The sequence below is a fragment of the Lissotriton helveticus genome, chromosome 11, assembly GCF_964261635.1.
Source record: "Lissotriton helveticus chromosome 11, aLisHel1.1, whole genome shotgun sequence".
Taxonomy (NCBI): Eukaryota; Metazoa; Chordata; class Amphibia; order Caudata; family Salamandridae; genus Lissotriton; species Lissotriton helveticus.
In genome coordinates, this window is record NC_136072.1 from 1,035,675,572 (window position 1) to 1,035,690,886 (window position 15,315).

Consider the following 15,315-nt stretch of genomic DNA (forward strand, 5'->3'; position numbering starts at 1 on the left):
CACTACCCCTGTATTTCGCTATCATGTCTACTAAAGAAGCATGTACTCTATTCTTGTAGTATTCAAGCTATTGAAGCACTGAAGGATTTAAATGTCAACCATATCACTCTTCACCTCTTAAAAAGCAAGCCTATAACATCAATACAAATAATAATTAAACACTTTTCCATAACATATTACAATGCTAATCAGTCTTAGAAAAACAAGTAGAGTACAACAGTAGCATGAGGGACACTTACCTTCGGAGGATCGAACAGCTCCAATATGTACTCTTCGCTGTCTGAAGTCCCTACTTTCCGCAAAACCAACCGACATCTTTGTAGGGTAGCCCCATTGTCCATGCTTGCCTCGTCTACCATCCCATATTTTAAATATCCTTCCTTCCGGACTTCATAAGCATGATCTCGCAAAAGCGTCCAAGGCAAAACCCTTTTGGCCAGGCCCTGCCACGAAGTTGGTTCGTCTACTTCTGCCTCGTTGTTTTCAGCATGGCTAGAGTCTGAACTTTTTCTGCGAAAAAAGTTCCTAAAACTCTGCCGCAAACAGCTGAAGCGCGACTGCTGTCTCCCTGGGACTTGGGGGGAGACTGTAGGAAGCTCATCAGAACGACAGCGTTTGGGTGAACGGCGGCCACCAATGTCAGATGGTATCAGTTCCGAATGGTCGGTATGGACTGTCAACTCAACCTCTGCCTTGGCTGCAACCGTCCCTGTAGACTCCTCTGGGGCCTTTCTACCAGTTTCTCTGTAATCTTGTACTTTACTGAAAGGAAAGAATCGCCACTTGTCCATGGCACATCCCTCTTTTACCTCGTTTTTGAAGTACTGCTGGAAGAGGTCTGTGAATTGCTCCGAGACGTTCTCGGCAGCCAGGATGTCATGGTGGGGGTTTTCTTTGGCAAACAGCCAGTACTGCTTTGCAAGCTCTTTGGCTGTTGTGATAGCATGCCGCTCACAGAATTCATTCCAACCCTGAGGAAGCGGGGACGTCTCTTGTGAAATAGTGTCTCCATTCATTGCAGTGACAGGAACATTCGCAGATGCTAAAATAAAGAAGAATCAATCATGAATGAAGGCTTTGCCCATTCTCTACAAATCTTGTCACCTTTACTAACAAGCCTTAGCAGTTCTAGAAGGAATTGTTTGTCATTAATATTATTTCCTTCTTGAGACATTACTGAGATCTTCTTTTGAAGAACAAACCTTATTGTGAATACTTTTTTTTTTTATCAGTTTCCACACCCACGGCCCCTGTAATTCTAAGCATATTATTACTGTTTAATAAACATGCATTGTCTTATCATGGGCCACTTCCACAATCGGGGAGCGATTTTCCATCTAAGAACCCTGAAAGGAGCATTCCCTCTACAGAGCAAATGCTGCATTCTGGGTGCGAAGTCCCAAATGCTATCCAGGATTGATTAGTCAAACGGTGTCTACCACACTCTCGTAAATACTTGAAATAGCAACAAAGTGCAGTAGCAAAACCTGCCGACCCTACACTGGCTGCAAGTCTATGAAAGAGGCAATTTCAACACACTAATATTTGTCAATGTCCTGAAAGCATGGATCGATTCCATTTAGTACTGAATGAATAGAAACCATATCAACTGCACGTTCTACTTAACTTCACTCACGGTTAGTCCTAGAATTGGAGAGAAAAAATTATAAGTTTGACCTTTTTCGTTCTGGTGAAAGAAGTTTGGCATGCTCTTCCAACTGGCTTAAGGAACATCATTATGTCTTCGTTTTTTGTTTTTTTTAAACATATTTTCCCTTGTTAATGTCAAATCCCTGTGGCCAAGGTCATGTCAGTGGGTGAGCTACTTAATCATCTGCAAAGCCTGTCTTTCGTTAGTGCCAGGATGTCACCAAATGGTGAAGGTAGTGCTCTACAAATACATTGCATCAATTTAAGACACTGGTGTATAAGGGACTGTTTTGAAATTATGTCTCTTGTGGGGACATGCTGCTCACTAGGAACTGTCCAAGTCCTCCAGTTATCAGAAATGTTTGGCTGATCTGGAGGCCTCCAATTCAGAAACTATAAAAGTCATATTATCCAGGGAAAAGGAGGAGACAAATACGTCCAACTCAATAAATGCAACGCAGCGCAAACGTCCACAGTAACCCTTAATAATCTAGATAAAGCACAGTGTATAACATTTTTTCACAAAGTGAGGGCGTGGAAAGACAGATATCAACTTAAAAGCCATTTGCTATTCAAAATGCAACACACAAAGGCCTTCATTTAAAGTGCATGTAAAATGTGTGAAATGTGATATTCTGATTACGACACATTTAACATATTATACCTAGTTAAAAGACAGTGGTATTGCAGCAATATTGAAATTCAGTTAGCCTGCGTGTTTTTTCCATTCACAGTGCTGTATAACATCACCTGTATGTGTGGAATCCTCTAAGCAAAAATACAGAAAACTAGCACAAAAATGTGATTACTGTTCATTATTTCCAATTTATGTGTGGAAAAAGTTAAATCTAAGATAATACCTCAAATTGCAACTGAGGTAATATAATAACAACATTGAGGTAGTACCAGGAATCTAAAAACAAACTCTAGCATTCATTCATTCATTATACTCTTAAACAAGGTCTGACAATGCCAATAGGTCTGGCTTTAGAGGAATGTTGTATTGTAATGTGAAAAGTTCTACACAAACAAATGATGGACAAAATGCTGAATAAATCAGACCATCACCCCCAGTCAAGAGATCTGGGTTAAAATCCATTGTTCTTTTGCTCACCATGCCACCCCAGTTTAGACCCAGCCATATGCAAATCAGTCTTGACCCTGTTCTTTATGGGAACAGTCCAGCCAGAACTGCCAAGCAAGGTCCTCCCTGGACCGGAAACAAGCATCCTGGGACTGGTTTCATGCTATTACCCCTCATCGGCCAGGCTAGCTTGAATCCAGTGGCACAGGGAGCAAGGGATCCACGTCTGGCATACCCATCCAACTTAGGGCGAAAAGTGCTACGCAAACAAATGATGGACAGAATGCTGAATAAATCATACATTCACCCCCAGTCAAGAGATCTAGGTTTTAATCCATCATTCGTTTTCTCACCATGCCACCCCAATTTAGACCCAGCCAATGATTTGCATATGGCTGGGTCTGAACTGGGGTGGCAAAGTGAGCTAAAGAACGGTGATGGATTCAACCCATATCTGTGATTGGGGGTGAGTGTCTGAAAAGTTTCAGAGCTCCATCCAGCATCTCCTTGTGCTTTGTTCGCTCTATGTTGGCAGGATATGCCCAGACTTGGTCCCTTGCTCACTTTGCCACTGGATTCAAGCTAGCCTGGCTGATGAGGGGTGTTACCCCGAAACCGATCCCAGGATGCTCGTTTCTGGTCTAGGGAAGACCTGACTTGGCAGTACGGGTTGGACTGTTCCCAGGCACAAGGTCAAGACTGATTTGCATATGGCTGGGTCTGAACTGGGGTGGCGAAGTGAGCCAAAACCACTCTTGAGTGATGCGAACATAATTGTCTGGCGACGGCTCAGCTGCCAAGCTAGACCATAAAAAGCGAACAGAAGTGTAAAGGCCCATTATACTTTTTTGCACTGCTAGCAAGTCATAATTTATGTCTTAAATTGCAAGGAAAAATAGACGGATTGGTTTGGGCTCAACATGCTATACAAGAAAACAATCCCACGTTTAGGCTTTTACTCTTACTTGTCAAAGGTCTACGGTATAAACCATTTACCAGTTCTTACTTTCACAAGACCAAGATCTGGAGACGTTACATTTGGCTTGACCTCGACACTTCCAGACAGAGACTATAATAGTCAGCAGAAACATAGGGCGCTTCGTGTCTGAAGCTTTTCAGTTTTTGCCTTGGGCACATTTGGCTTCACCTATAGAATTCCTTAGTATGCTGACCCACCATGCATGTTCCAAGCATGAGCACATTTGGTGTGTTTATCAGAGTTTGGAACTCCATTATTACCCGCCTAAAACTGAACATTTGTACAACAAAAATGGCCTTTAAATCCTCAATCATATGTAAGGTGTAGGTTTGTAATAGCCGCATGTTAACTTGGCATAGGATACCATCGTCATAATGCAGGACATAAAAAGCTGCTGAAAGAAGAACATAAAGTGTGGGTGATGTCACTCTGAACCCTAACCACTGATGCAACTTACCAGCAATATTAAATTCCAGACACCAACTAACTTTTGCAGACATATCATGCTCAGCACGCACCTACACAGCATAGAATACCCCTTTCCTGTCACAGAAAGCTCTTTCGTTTTAACCCCTTCCACGCTCATGACGAGCTGGGCTCGTCATGGTGTAGCCTCCTCGCACGCTCATGACGAGCCCAGCTCGTCATGAATAATGGAAAATGGGCAATCCCAGCACCGGGGGGGAAAACGCATAGCAGCCAAGTGGTTAAGAGAAGTAGGAAGGAAAAGCTTGTAGATCGTCTGCTCTCAAGCAATATGATTTGCAACAATTGTAGATAACTGAATCACTTAATGCAACCACAGGTTCTATTGAGACTTGCAGTTGCTTAATTTTAAGGACAACAGGCTAAGAAGCAAGAGTCTAAAAAAAGAATTGTTACTCACAGTTTGGCACTCGTTTTTTTCTCTGCACCAGAATCATACTGAAGCAATGTGTAAAAAAATAAAATAAAATAACCTTTGTAACTCACACAATACTGATGTATTGGAGCCAATCTTGAGTTCTATTTATGACGGGAAAAGTTGCATTAGGGTCAAAATCTTGATTTACACAAATAGAACACGGAATGTTCCAAACCTAAATCCCACATGTGCCTGAAAAAGTCTGCAATCATAAATTGACGGTTAGGCTAGGAACATGGGCATTTCCAAAGAAATGGTTATTAGAAATAGGTTAAGACCTGCGGAGTTCAAACCTATGTACCTATATATTCCCAAAGCGTTTTACACACTGTTTCAACACTTCACACTAATTGTAAAAAAAAAAAAAAATGCAGCAGTAAAAGTGAAAAAAGTGAATGAAAAAGCACCAGATATTTTCAGTAAGCCCAAGAGTGGGATTTCTCCTCATGGAAAAATCTCAATGTGGATAAAAGAAGAATACAAGCTAAAATTGATTTTTTTCTAAGTATATCTTTAATCCAGGGAATTGTTAGTCAGTAATCAATCTGCTACGGTAGGGTAAGGTGTTGGACTCAAGGTATACAGTTAGGAATTTTAGTTCCCAATAGGCATAAATCAATTAAAACAGTCCAGGATACATCGATTTATGATTTTATTTTTTTTGCTTTTCAGGTCCCCCTAGCTGCACGCAATTAGTGTGAGAAGAAACAATATGAAAAGCAATTCTCTATCGGTTCTCAGAAGATTGCATTATTTGGCATTTCCTACACCCCTAACTAGCCTTAGAAACAGCTGATCACTTAACAAAGAGCTTTTACATTGAAATAGGACCACCAGGTATGTGGATTTTGTTTGCGATCACATTGCAGGGTCTTGTAAATATGTCAATAGGCAATGATGGACAGCACAAGACAGTTTTACCTTTGACCTATTTACACTATGTTTATTCAAACACTGAGGCAATGGAGGATGCAATTATTTTACCAGTAATTACACTTGATAAAAAGTACCAATGCCATGATTAGAACCCAGGTCTTCATGGCCCAAAAGTAAGCAACTTAAGAATTGGAAGGTATCTTTACCTGTTAACATCGACCACAAGAAACAACTGCACAAGAAAGATTCAGTAAACAATCTGCAACTATACAGTTCAAAGACGTTTTTTTTCCACAAAGAAGGGAATTCTTTCTCTACCTCCTTTCCAGTGTTCTCCAACACATTCAAATATTCAGATCAGTAATGAAAGACAGAGGACTGCCAGTGTTTAACTTGGGGAGTGAAACAGAGTATCACCGTTCTGAACCTTTTATGTTGAAAGGTACCACAGCCTTCACACTCCCAGGTACTCATGTCCTAGTAATGAAGGGTTTCAGGCCCCATAAGGTTTCAATCTTAAAATGAATGATGAAAACCACACTTTAATTGGAACCATCATTCTTCAATGTTCATAACAAGACTACAATTTTTTTGATTTTTTTAAAAAACAGGAACAATAATAAAAACAAATAAAAAATAATCATATTAAGACGTTATTCTGAAAAACCACAGGACTTCACAGTGTATGGCTTGGTGCGTATATAGCTTTGCATTAATACTAGCTTCCTTGAGATACTTCTCTTTCTAAACACAAGTGGGAACGATGCTAAAAAGAAAGCCACGTATTTTAATTTAAAGTTCTTGCCAGCCCTCACACACAAAACTAGAACTTCATCTAAGAAGTCAAATGGAGAAAGAATGCTACGGGGTGGCAAAGAAAAGGAGCCATATGCACTCCCCCCCTTCTCTGAAGGTAACCTTAAGCGTTTGTTGCAGCACTCCACATTTGCAGGTCGCGTTCAGGGATGAGAAAAGAGAGTAGATCCAGAAAAACTCAATCATTGTACTATGGGATGATGCAGTGGCTCCAGACATATGTTCAGAGCTAAAATACATGGACAGCGAACTGCTGGCAATTCCATAAGAATTATAGTTTTACAGTGGCATTTCCTGTCCTTCCCCCACATGCCAAAAATGTGTACGATAGAAACATGGCTTTTTTTGAAACTCCACATTATAGTTATTCAGGAAAGTACATCATTATAAAATGAAAAAAAGTGGTACACACTCCAGCGTGGAAACAACACAGGGCGTTGGGTCGCCCAACTGGAGATTAGGAAGAGCAGAAATATGAATACAGTTACCTGCTGCAATGAACACAGTATGCTTCTCAGATTTGTTCAATCGTTCTATTTTTTAAAATACTTACTAATTAAGAAAGACAAAGCCTTGATAACTGAGTTTTCCAACGGTGGGCCTTGCAAAAGTTCCTACCAAAACCTACCTATTCAAAAATCTAAAAAACAAGCATTTGCCACAATAGAAACAGAACGAAAATGTAAGCCAGAGTAAACAGAAATGTTAACTGAAACGTACTAACAATTAGGAAGAAGTTAAAGATTGAGAAAAACTATACATGTGGATAATTGTGGACAGACCTCTTTGAAAGAGTCTAATTTACAGAGTTAACAGTGAGATCTGCATTTTTCCCAAAAATACTGTATCTCAGGAATAGGTCTAGCTAGAAAAAGAATTAAACAAATATTTTTATTAGGTATAAAAAATTACATTCAATGGGGATGTCAGATTTTTAACAAAGACTAAGGAAAAGTAAGTTTTAGAAAATTACCCTATACCTGCCTGAAGAGTTATAAAGCCATTTAGCATAATGCTCTGCCAACTCTCAGACAGTAATTATCCGGACTACGTGTGAAATGCAACCCAGGGGCAAACAATAAGCTGATCTGAATGAGCAGAGAGGATGCCTTGTAACCACACAGAATATGGAGGGTGGGGACTGTGAGGATTTATTTTGACGCTACAGTGTCTTATTCTGGTCAGTAAGTCTGCTGCCTTTACATATTTATTTATTTATTTATTTATTTTTACAATTTTTAAAGCGCAACTTTTACCCGTGGGTGTCTTGGCGCTATGACACTCATTGTCCCGGTAGGAGCATTATCAAGATTCAAAAAAGTGCAGTTATTGGAAAGGTTATTGGTCGAACAGCCAGGTTTTCAGTAATTTTCTAAACTGAAACAGTGAGGGGGTAGACCTTATCGCGATCTGGAGCGTGTTCCACAGTCTAGCAGCTGTGTTTGTGAAGCATCTATCACCCCAAGAGACGGTCCTAGTTCGTGGGACCGTCAGCTGGAGAAGATGTTCCGATCTAAGTGATCTGTTAGGGTGATATAGTGTAAGTTTCTGTTTAAGAAACACCGGGCCAAGACCATGTAATGCCTTAAAAGTCAGGCATAAGGTTTTAAATCTGATCCGGTTTCTTACAGTTAGCCAGTGGTAGCTCCTGATTATCTGCTTAATGGGTTTATATTTGGGGGTGCCAGACAGTAACCTTGCTGCTGCATTTTGGATTAGTTGCAATTTGGCCACCACCCGAGCTTGAGCATTCACAAATAGTCCATTGCAATAATCCAAAGATGAAAGCACCAAGGAGCTAACCACCGTTTTCTTCGCGCTGTCTGGAAGAAATGGCAGAATTTTTTTCAGGAGTCTAAGTTTGTGAAATGCGGAGGATACTATCTGATTAGCATGGTTAGAAAAATTAAGCTTTTCATCAAAAATTACTCCTAAATTCCTGACTTTATGAACAGGAGTTGGCAGAGCTCCAAGTAAGGGGGGCCACCAGACAGAAGACCACGATGGGGATAACTTTCCAAAGATCATTACCTCAGTCTCCTCTGAGTTAAGACTTAAGCAGTTTCCAGCCATCCACTCCTTAATTGCCAACATTCCTTCCTGGAACCGTGCCGCCACCTCTTCTCCATCGTTCTTAATGGCGAGTACCAACTGGGTGTCGTCGGCATATGTGGTAAGGCTCATCCGGTAGTTTTTAATAACCCTAGCTAAGTCCGACACATAGATATTAAAAAGTAGAACATAGAACACTTGGGGCACAAATGAAAGAGAAGACAACAGGATGCCAAGACAATTCTTGTGTATCCACCATCTAGTTGCTGAAGAAGCCTGCCTTTGTCCTACAAGGCTTCTGTCTCTAGGTTTATTGTAGGTGGAGCAGCTGCCTCAAACTGGATTTTAATGTTAGATGAGGCAGGACACTTGGATGACCTTAATACATTCCGCACACACTCCCAACCCCCACTGCCCAAGGCGTTTAAAGTGGCTGAAGATTTCTGTCATCTTGAAAATGTCCAAAGTGGGTATGGTAGGCCTGAGAAGGTTTACCCCATTGGTTAGGGCATGTCCAGGAGTCAATCCAACCCACTACCTAGTGTGAAGCAAAAATGTGGCAACTCCAGGTACCCACTTCAGAATACTGCTAAACCGGAGGAAGAACGTAAGAGGACTGGACCTACTATCTGTGACCGGAGAGAAGCTCTGAACGACTGGATCTGCTCCCTCGTGTACCCAGGGCAAAGACAAAAACTCTAGGATCATAAGGCTGATTACCTATTCAAGCTACAGGCATACAACAAGCTACAAGAGGCCTTTCCTGCAGCTGTCCAGTGGCAACTGGGGCTAGTCTGGACCCTGCTGTTTGCCTCTGACTACACTCTGTGAGACTAAGTGCCTCCCCTTTAGAAGTGTACTTCTGATGTGGACTGGAGCTGAAAGGACCAAGTCAGAAGGTAACATCTTTGGTCAGGATGAACCTGGTTGGTACAGCAGACCTGCGCCCCAGCTTGAATTTGAAGGAGACAAGCAAATCCTTTTATGGGTGTAAAGTGCCACCCTCACATACAGCTCACCAAGATTCCATAGAATCGTTTGTGCCTCCCCTCAAAACCATAGCAAAGGAGCTGAAAACTGTGAATTAACCCAAAAGAAGTACATAGTTAGTTCCTCTCTAGTGGTTTACAAACGATGTAACACAGCTGGCAAAGGGAAAATGGAATCTCATTTGTCTAGCCTGGGCAACAACCCCATCCCCATGGCTTTTGGCATTAAAGAATAGGCCTTGAAGTATTTTTTACTACCAAACTGCAGGCTAAGTACTGCATGCAACACTATAGTTTTGTGAAGAGGTGCACTGGAGCCCAAATGCAAAGATTTCTAAAAATAAATAAAGTAAGCATATTCTATTAAATTAATAGAGTGAATCGCAGCTTTAACTTACCTTTTATATTTCATTCATAGTTGAAATGTTCTGACGCATCTTGATTTCCCAAATACGTTTGAAAGAACACACTTTCTTCCTCTTGGGTACCTTTAACAAAGAAAATTCAGGCACACAAAATTAAAGAAAATTCTCAGAGAGAGGCCTAACAGCAAACATAAGTGTGCAAATATGGTCACATCACAAAGTTCTTTATAAACCTTGGGCTTACGTGCCTATTCCTGAGTTCCACAGTGAAGTTTGGGGCTAAACCCACAGAAATATGGTTTATGCACAGCACTGAGTCTGTTGCATGTGCCAGATTAGGGTTCCCAATGGGGGAAAAGCATTGGCAAAGCCAATAGGCCTTGCATTGGTTGGCAGCCTTTTGTCTCGGTCACTGCTTGTTTGGGTAACAATTTTTTTTTTTAAGCACAGCATTGGATAAAAGGGAAAATATTGGTTGGCTCTCAAAACACTCAGATTGTATGGGAATTAATTTGTATGTGGATGTGCTCCTTGAGAAAGCGGAAATGTGGTCACTCACAGTGAAATTAGCCAGTGGCTGAAATTGGCTGACCCACTGACTTATGCTGCATGTTGTAGTGGGCAGGCTTAAAATGTGACCAATAGAAGGCCAATAAACAAAAGACTAACTGAAAGCCTCTGTAAGTAAGTACATTATAGAAATTTCGTAAAATCAAACGGTCTTACTTAACTGTGGGAATAGTCTTTCTGACCAATTTTACAATATGACTCCCCTGAATGCCTGTTTTGCCAGTAGAATGTCATTTAGATTAGAACTCGAGAAAATTGCAGGTGCGAAGACAACCTCCCCCCCCCCCCCCCCCGCCCACCCCCCAACTGAGCACAATTTGTACAAATCTGTGATGAAAACCGTGGGTACACTGTTGCAGGATAACATTTCCTGTGGGTATTGACACCACTTTGCTCCCATGTCAGTATGACACTGTATCTATCCAGTATCCAGGTCTAGGCTCTTTGTGAAACAAGTCACGGTAATCAACTATATTAATCCAATGTGTTATAACTCTTCAGAGAACAGCAATAAGTAAAAAAGAAAATGCCAGTTACTGCATAGAGCTTTACACGGGCTGTTGTGAATGTTTCTAAGAATACCTGCTTTGAGAAGTTATTTTATTGGTGTATCTTAAGGGGTTTTGACACTAGTGGGTTCCTGGCACTGAAGAAACCAACAATATGAACTAAAATCTACCAAAGCTGGACGCTAAGGAACAGAAGGGACATTAGAGGCTTCATTGGGTGATGCACAGGGTACAATATTTGCATTTTAGACATACTATAGTTATACAAGGCTATGTAAATGTCAAGTAAAAAATGTTAATGACACAAACAAGCAGGAGAAACTGTTAATCTCCGGTCTGTTTGGAAGGGTGGCTGTAACCAAGATGGCAGACATACTCTGCTTCCTGTGCTGGGCCTAGTTCCCCCAATTAGCATTTGCTAGACTGGACATGGAAAAGTTCCAAAACCCTTAGATTTCATAAGGTGGTGGTGGTGGTGCAGGACTTTCTAAAACATTTCGGAGGGCTTCCAAGAGCACGAGAGCCTAGAATAGCCTGATGTGGACAAATATCACAATTGAAGGGGGGGGGGAGGGTTTCCTCACAGAAACATTCGGTAATTATGTGCCTAGAGGGGGGAAAAAACACTGAGGAAAACGGTGGGTTAATAGAAATGCATGGGTGGAATCATAATATATTAACCATCTCCCATGCAGTCCAAAACAAAAAGATACAGGTTGAACATAAAATGTGGCCTGCCCACATGCCATACCAATTCGTGCCATTACATCTAACCCATAGAGAGTAGCTCCAAGAGGTGGAGGGAAGGTTGCAAAACGATTAGGCACATTTCAAATCAAAATGCTTCACCAATGTAATAGGGATTCTGGGATTAGAGGAAGTTACTAACTGCAATGTAACTATATCTGTCCTTGGATTAGGACATCAGAAATTGGGGTGTGGCAAAGAGGATCTTATCCCAAAAAATAACAATAAATAAAATATCAGTTCTACAGCACCCCCTCCCTCCCCGAACACAAATAGTCTGATTGCCAGAATGATCATAGTACACACGTTGGAGGGAATGTACCCATTCTAACGGCAATGGAGAAAGAACCAAGTTAGGCAAATAGGTCCAGAAGGGGGCTCAAATCCATAAGGAGGTTTTACTTTATAATCTATGCAAGTGGCAAGGATCTCTGTGGTCCTTCTATATAGAGCTGACCGGAGAGTAGAGGAAGGTGAGAAAAAATATATATTGTAGAACAGCATTTATTTTCATGAGTTTTCACTGGGAGTGGAGAAGGAAAATAAATTACAATACAGGTCTTAATATGCATTAGGACTCATACATTGTATTCTGTGGATAGACAAATTCGTTTTCATATTCAAATAATTTGGTGGTCATCTGGGTGAACAGTTCTCTGTAAAACTGATTTGGCTCACAACGTTCAACCCCTAACATTCTTGGTGTGGTTAGTCTGGAAGATACCTCAACAGTTCAAAGCAACAAACTACCAATTGTGTCTCCTAAGACTGTAAGCCCTGTCTATGTATTGTGACCAGTTGATTAACTCTCCTCTCTTACTGAGCACCTACATGAGTAAAAGAAAAATGATGAGGCACACTCTTGGTCTGAAAGTGGCCAGCTCACTATGTTGTTTAAGATGATCACTAATTTAGAGGGGAAGAGGAGGGGTGGCTGTGGGGACTGTGGTTACTGGAAGCAATCCTTTAAGGACTATATATGTGTATTCTTTAATATATCACTTGTCTGTAAAAGATATTTAATAACAAAATGTGTAGATTTGAAAAAAGACTCAATAAGTAAATCTGAAGTGTTATAAAGTAACCAAAGACATCTGAAAATACAAATCTACACTATAATGTAACGTCATATGCATTTACCGGTTGCGAGTTAATGGGACAATTTCGAGTAAGATCGCTATTACACGACTCATAAAAGTGCACAGAAATACACACCCGTATTTGTGATGATTACTGTGACTGCATTTCTATACACAGATCCTGGTTCACAAACCGGATCTAATGTATTGGTAGGGATACTAGAATTATGCAGAGAGGAGGAGACAGTTTATACAGTAGGGTTGTCCAAATTAAGTAGACATAAAAGTGAAATTAAACAGCAGTATGTGACACATTGTCTGACGTTATTATGTAAACATTTGACATTTAAACGCATTGCTTCACACTAGCCATGCAAACAGTCACCCGCTTTAAAACTAGGTTATAAAGGAGTTGTGCTTGAAATTTCATAAAGTGTGCAGTAAAGTGAATAACCTTTGATCCGTTTGAGCTCGAATTTAGTTTGCTAAAATGTCTAAATAATTAAAGTTGATGGATTGTGTGCCAAATTTATATTTATGCATAAAATACCTCGAATCTATTTTGCCTGTGGGCCTTTCAATAGGAGGTAAAGGCTGGCAGTGTCACTGCAGCACAACCCAATACACTTTTCATACTTCTGCACCTATCATACTTTAGGATATGCGCACATTTTGAACATGGCATTTTTGCTCGTGCACTACAAAGGATAAGCAGAGCCAGTGTATTTCATGTACGGGTGAAAATATAAAACTTGCATTTTACGTCTGCAGCCGCTTTTGGCACATGAAGATATTCTCTGGAATTTGGCCCACAAATTTCAAAACATGACAAATGCATAAAAAAACCATCTTTTCCACACGAACCCATGAAGTATTTCATGCATCCCTAGGAAAAATGGGTCATCATAATAACTATAGGACATTTTAGCTGCGACAATTTTTATTAACATTTTAGTACCCATGAAGTTTTTTGTTATTTTTACCTCTTGTCTATGTAAACGAATTTCATCTCCCCTCACAGAGCAGGTGTTGTTGTGTGTTAAATTGTGAAATATTTCCCATGAGTTATTTTAGTGGATTAATGTAAATCAACTGAATCCTGTTTTTATTCCTTTATGAGAAGTGTTTAACTTTTGGGATTCGGTTTTCTACAGTTTTTATAAGAAAAACATGTATGATAGTATTGAATGGTTTATATTATGAATTTAGAGATTTTTAACTGATGTACGAGGTCTTTAATGATTTGATAATCGAAATAAAAACCTATTGACTGACTGACTGACTACTAAAGTACCAAACCAATGTGCAAAGCTTTACAACTATCTATTGGTTAATCAACATTCAATTAACGGAAAGTAAATAAAACCTGAACATTCAAAATCCAGTGAATGACCAATTTTGGATGAACCCTGCAGAAAACAGCTTTAACAGTCTCTCCCTTTTGTAGACAGAACATACCATTTTATTCATAAAGCAAAGGATACTTTTCTAAAACTCGCCATTAACTGGATAGTTGAAAATTATTCTCTTATTTTTACTAGAGACAATAAAATATTATGTTCCAGTATTTTACTTACTGCTTTCAATAAACAATTGTTTGTCTGGAAAAAAAAACCACAAACACTTTGTCTTCAAAGTGACCCAAAAGAAACATTCATATAAAAAAAAAAGTTAAAACGTATGTCATCATCAGAACCACTCTTTGGCAATTTAGGACTATATTAAACGATCACTCATGTATCCTCTCTCTCGCTCCCATCTCGAGGACTAACCCCTACAAACTCTTCCAGCTTCGATCAACTTATGTAAATGTATCGTTTGTCCGCACTTTGAAAAGGTCATGAAACTGGGACCAAGGTTAGGCACCCCAGCTCTAACTCTTTGGAAATACATAACCTAAATGAACGGGCATATTTTTTCACCTCTACAATCCAGGCGTGTGGCTGAGGGGTGCGGATATTCCCCTCAGACTGGGCTCTGCTCCTAGGATAGGAAAAGAACACTGTAGATTTGTTAGGGTTAGCTGAAATGTGCAGGTGTTCACAGAGAAGCTCAGGAAGCCCAGAGACAAACAGTTTATATTCGTCACTTTAGAAATATGTATGCCCATATGCGAAGTGGACAGTACCGGAAGTGGTGGGAGGGGCGTGGTGGAATTCTCCAGGTCCAATTCTCTCACAAACCTATTAGAGTTTCCACGAGAACGAGGACTTTGGACTACTAGTAGATTAGTTAAAGCTAATCAGCAGCTCTTTCAGACAAGGGAACCACAATAGACGATGTGGCAGGATACATCATATCATACAAATCCAGCTGCTAGTGTTACAGCAATAAAAAAATAAAACAGTAATACCCATAGACATGAGACAAATATCACCCCCCCCCCCCCCCTCAAAAAAAAGTAGTCACTGCCCTGGTCCTTCAACCTCAACAGGCTGCAGTACTTCATCTTTTGAAATAGTCAAGAGACTCACACTGGCGGAATACGGTTTAAATCCTTCCCCAGACGTCAAATGATAAGCAGCATTCTACCCCACTGCAAGGATCTCCTTTTGATAGGGGAAGGTTTTGAACGCTTCATGCTCGAAGCCTGAAACGCCACGCAATGGATGTTCAACAAATGTCACAACCACCCAGCAGCTGGTGGCTCCTTTCTTAGACTGCGGCTGGACTGCACTGGCAGTGTACTTCAGTG

General features: G+C 40.5%; 1 protein-coding gene across 3 annotated transcripts in view; it reads right to left on the bottom strand.

The window, feature by feature from the left end:
- SH2B3 (SH2B adaptor protein 3) overlaps positions 1–15,315 on the bottom strand; it is a 515,189-nt gene that overhangs the window by 399,007 nt on the left and 100,867 nt on the right. For all 3 annotated transcript variants that reach the window (XM_078667464.1, XM_078667466.1, XM_078667465.1), the window contains exons 2-3: positions 9,749–9,838; positions 240–1,042 (exon numbers count right to left, since the gene is read on the bottom strand). In XM_078667464.1, coding sequence (XP_078523590.1) covers positions 240–1,016 — 777 coding nt within the window. In that variant the 5' untranslated portion in view covers positions 1,017–1,042; positions 9,749–9,838. The remainder of the gene's footprint in view (positions 1–239; positions 1,043–9,748; positions 9,839–15,315) is intronic.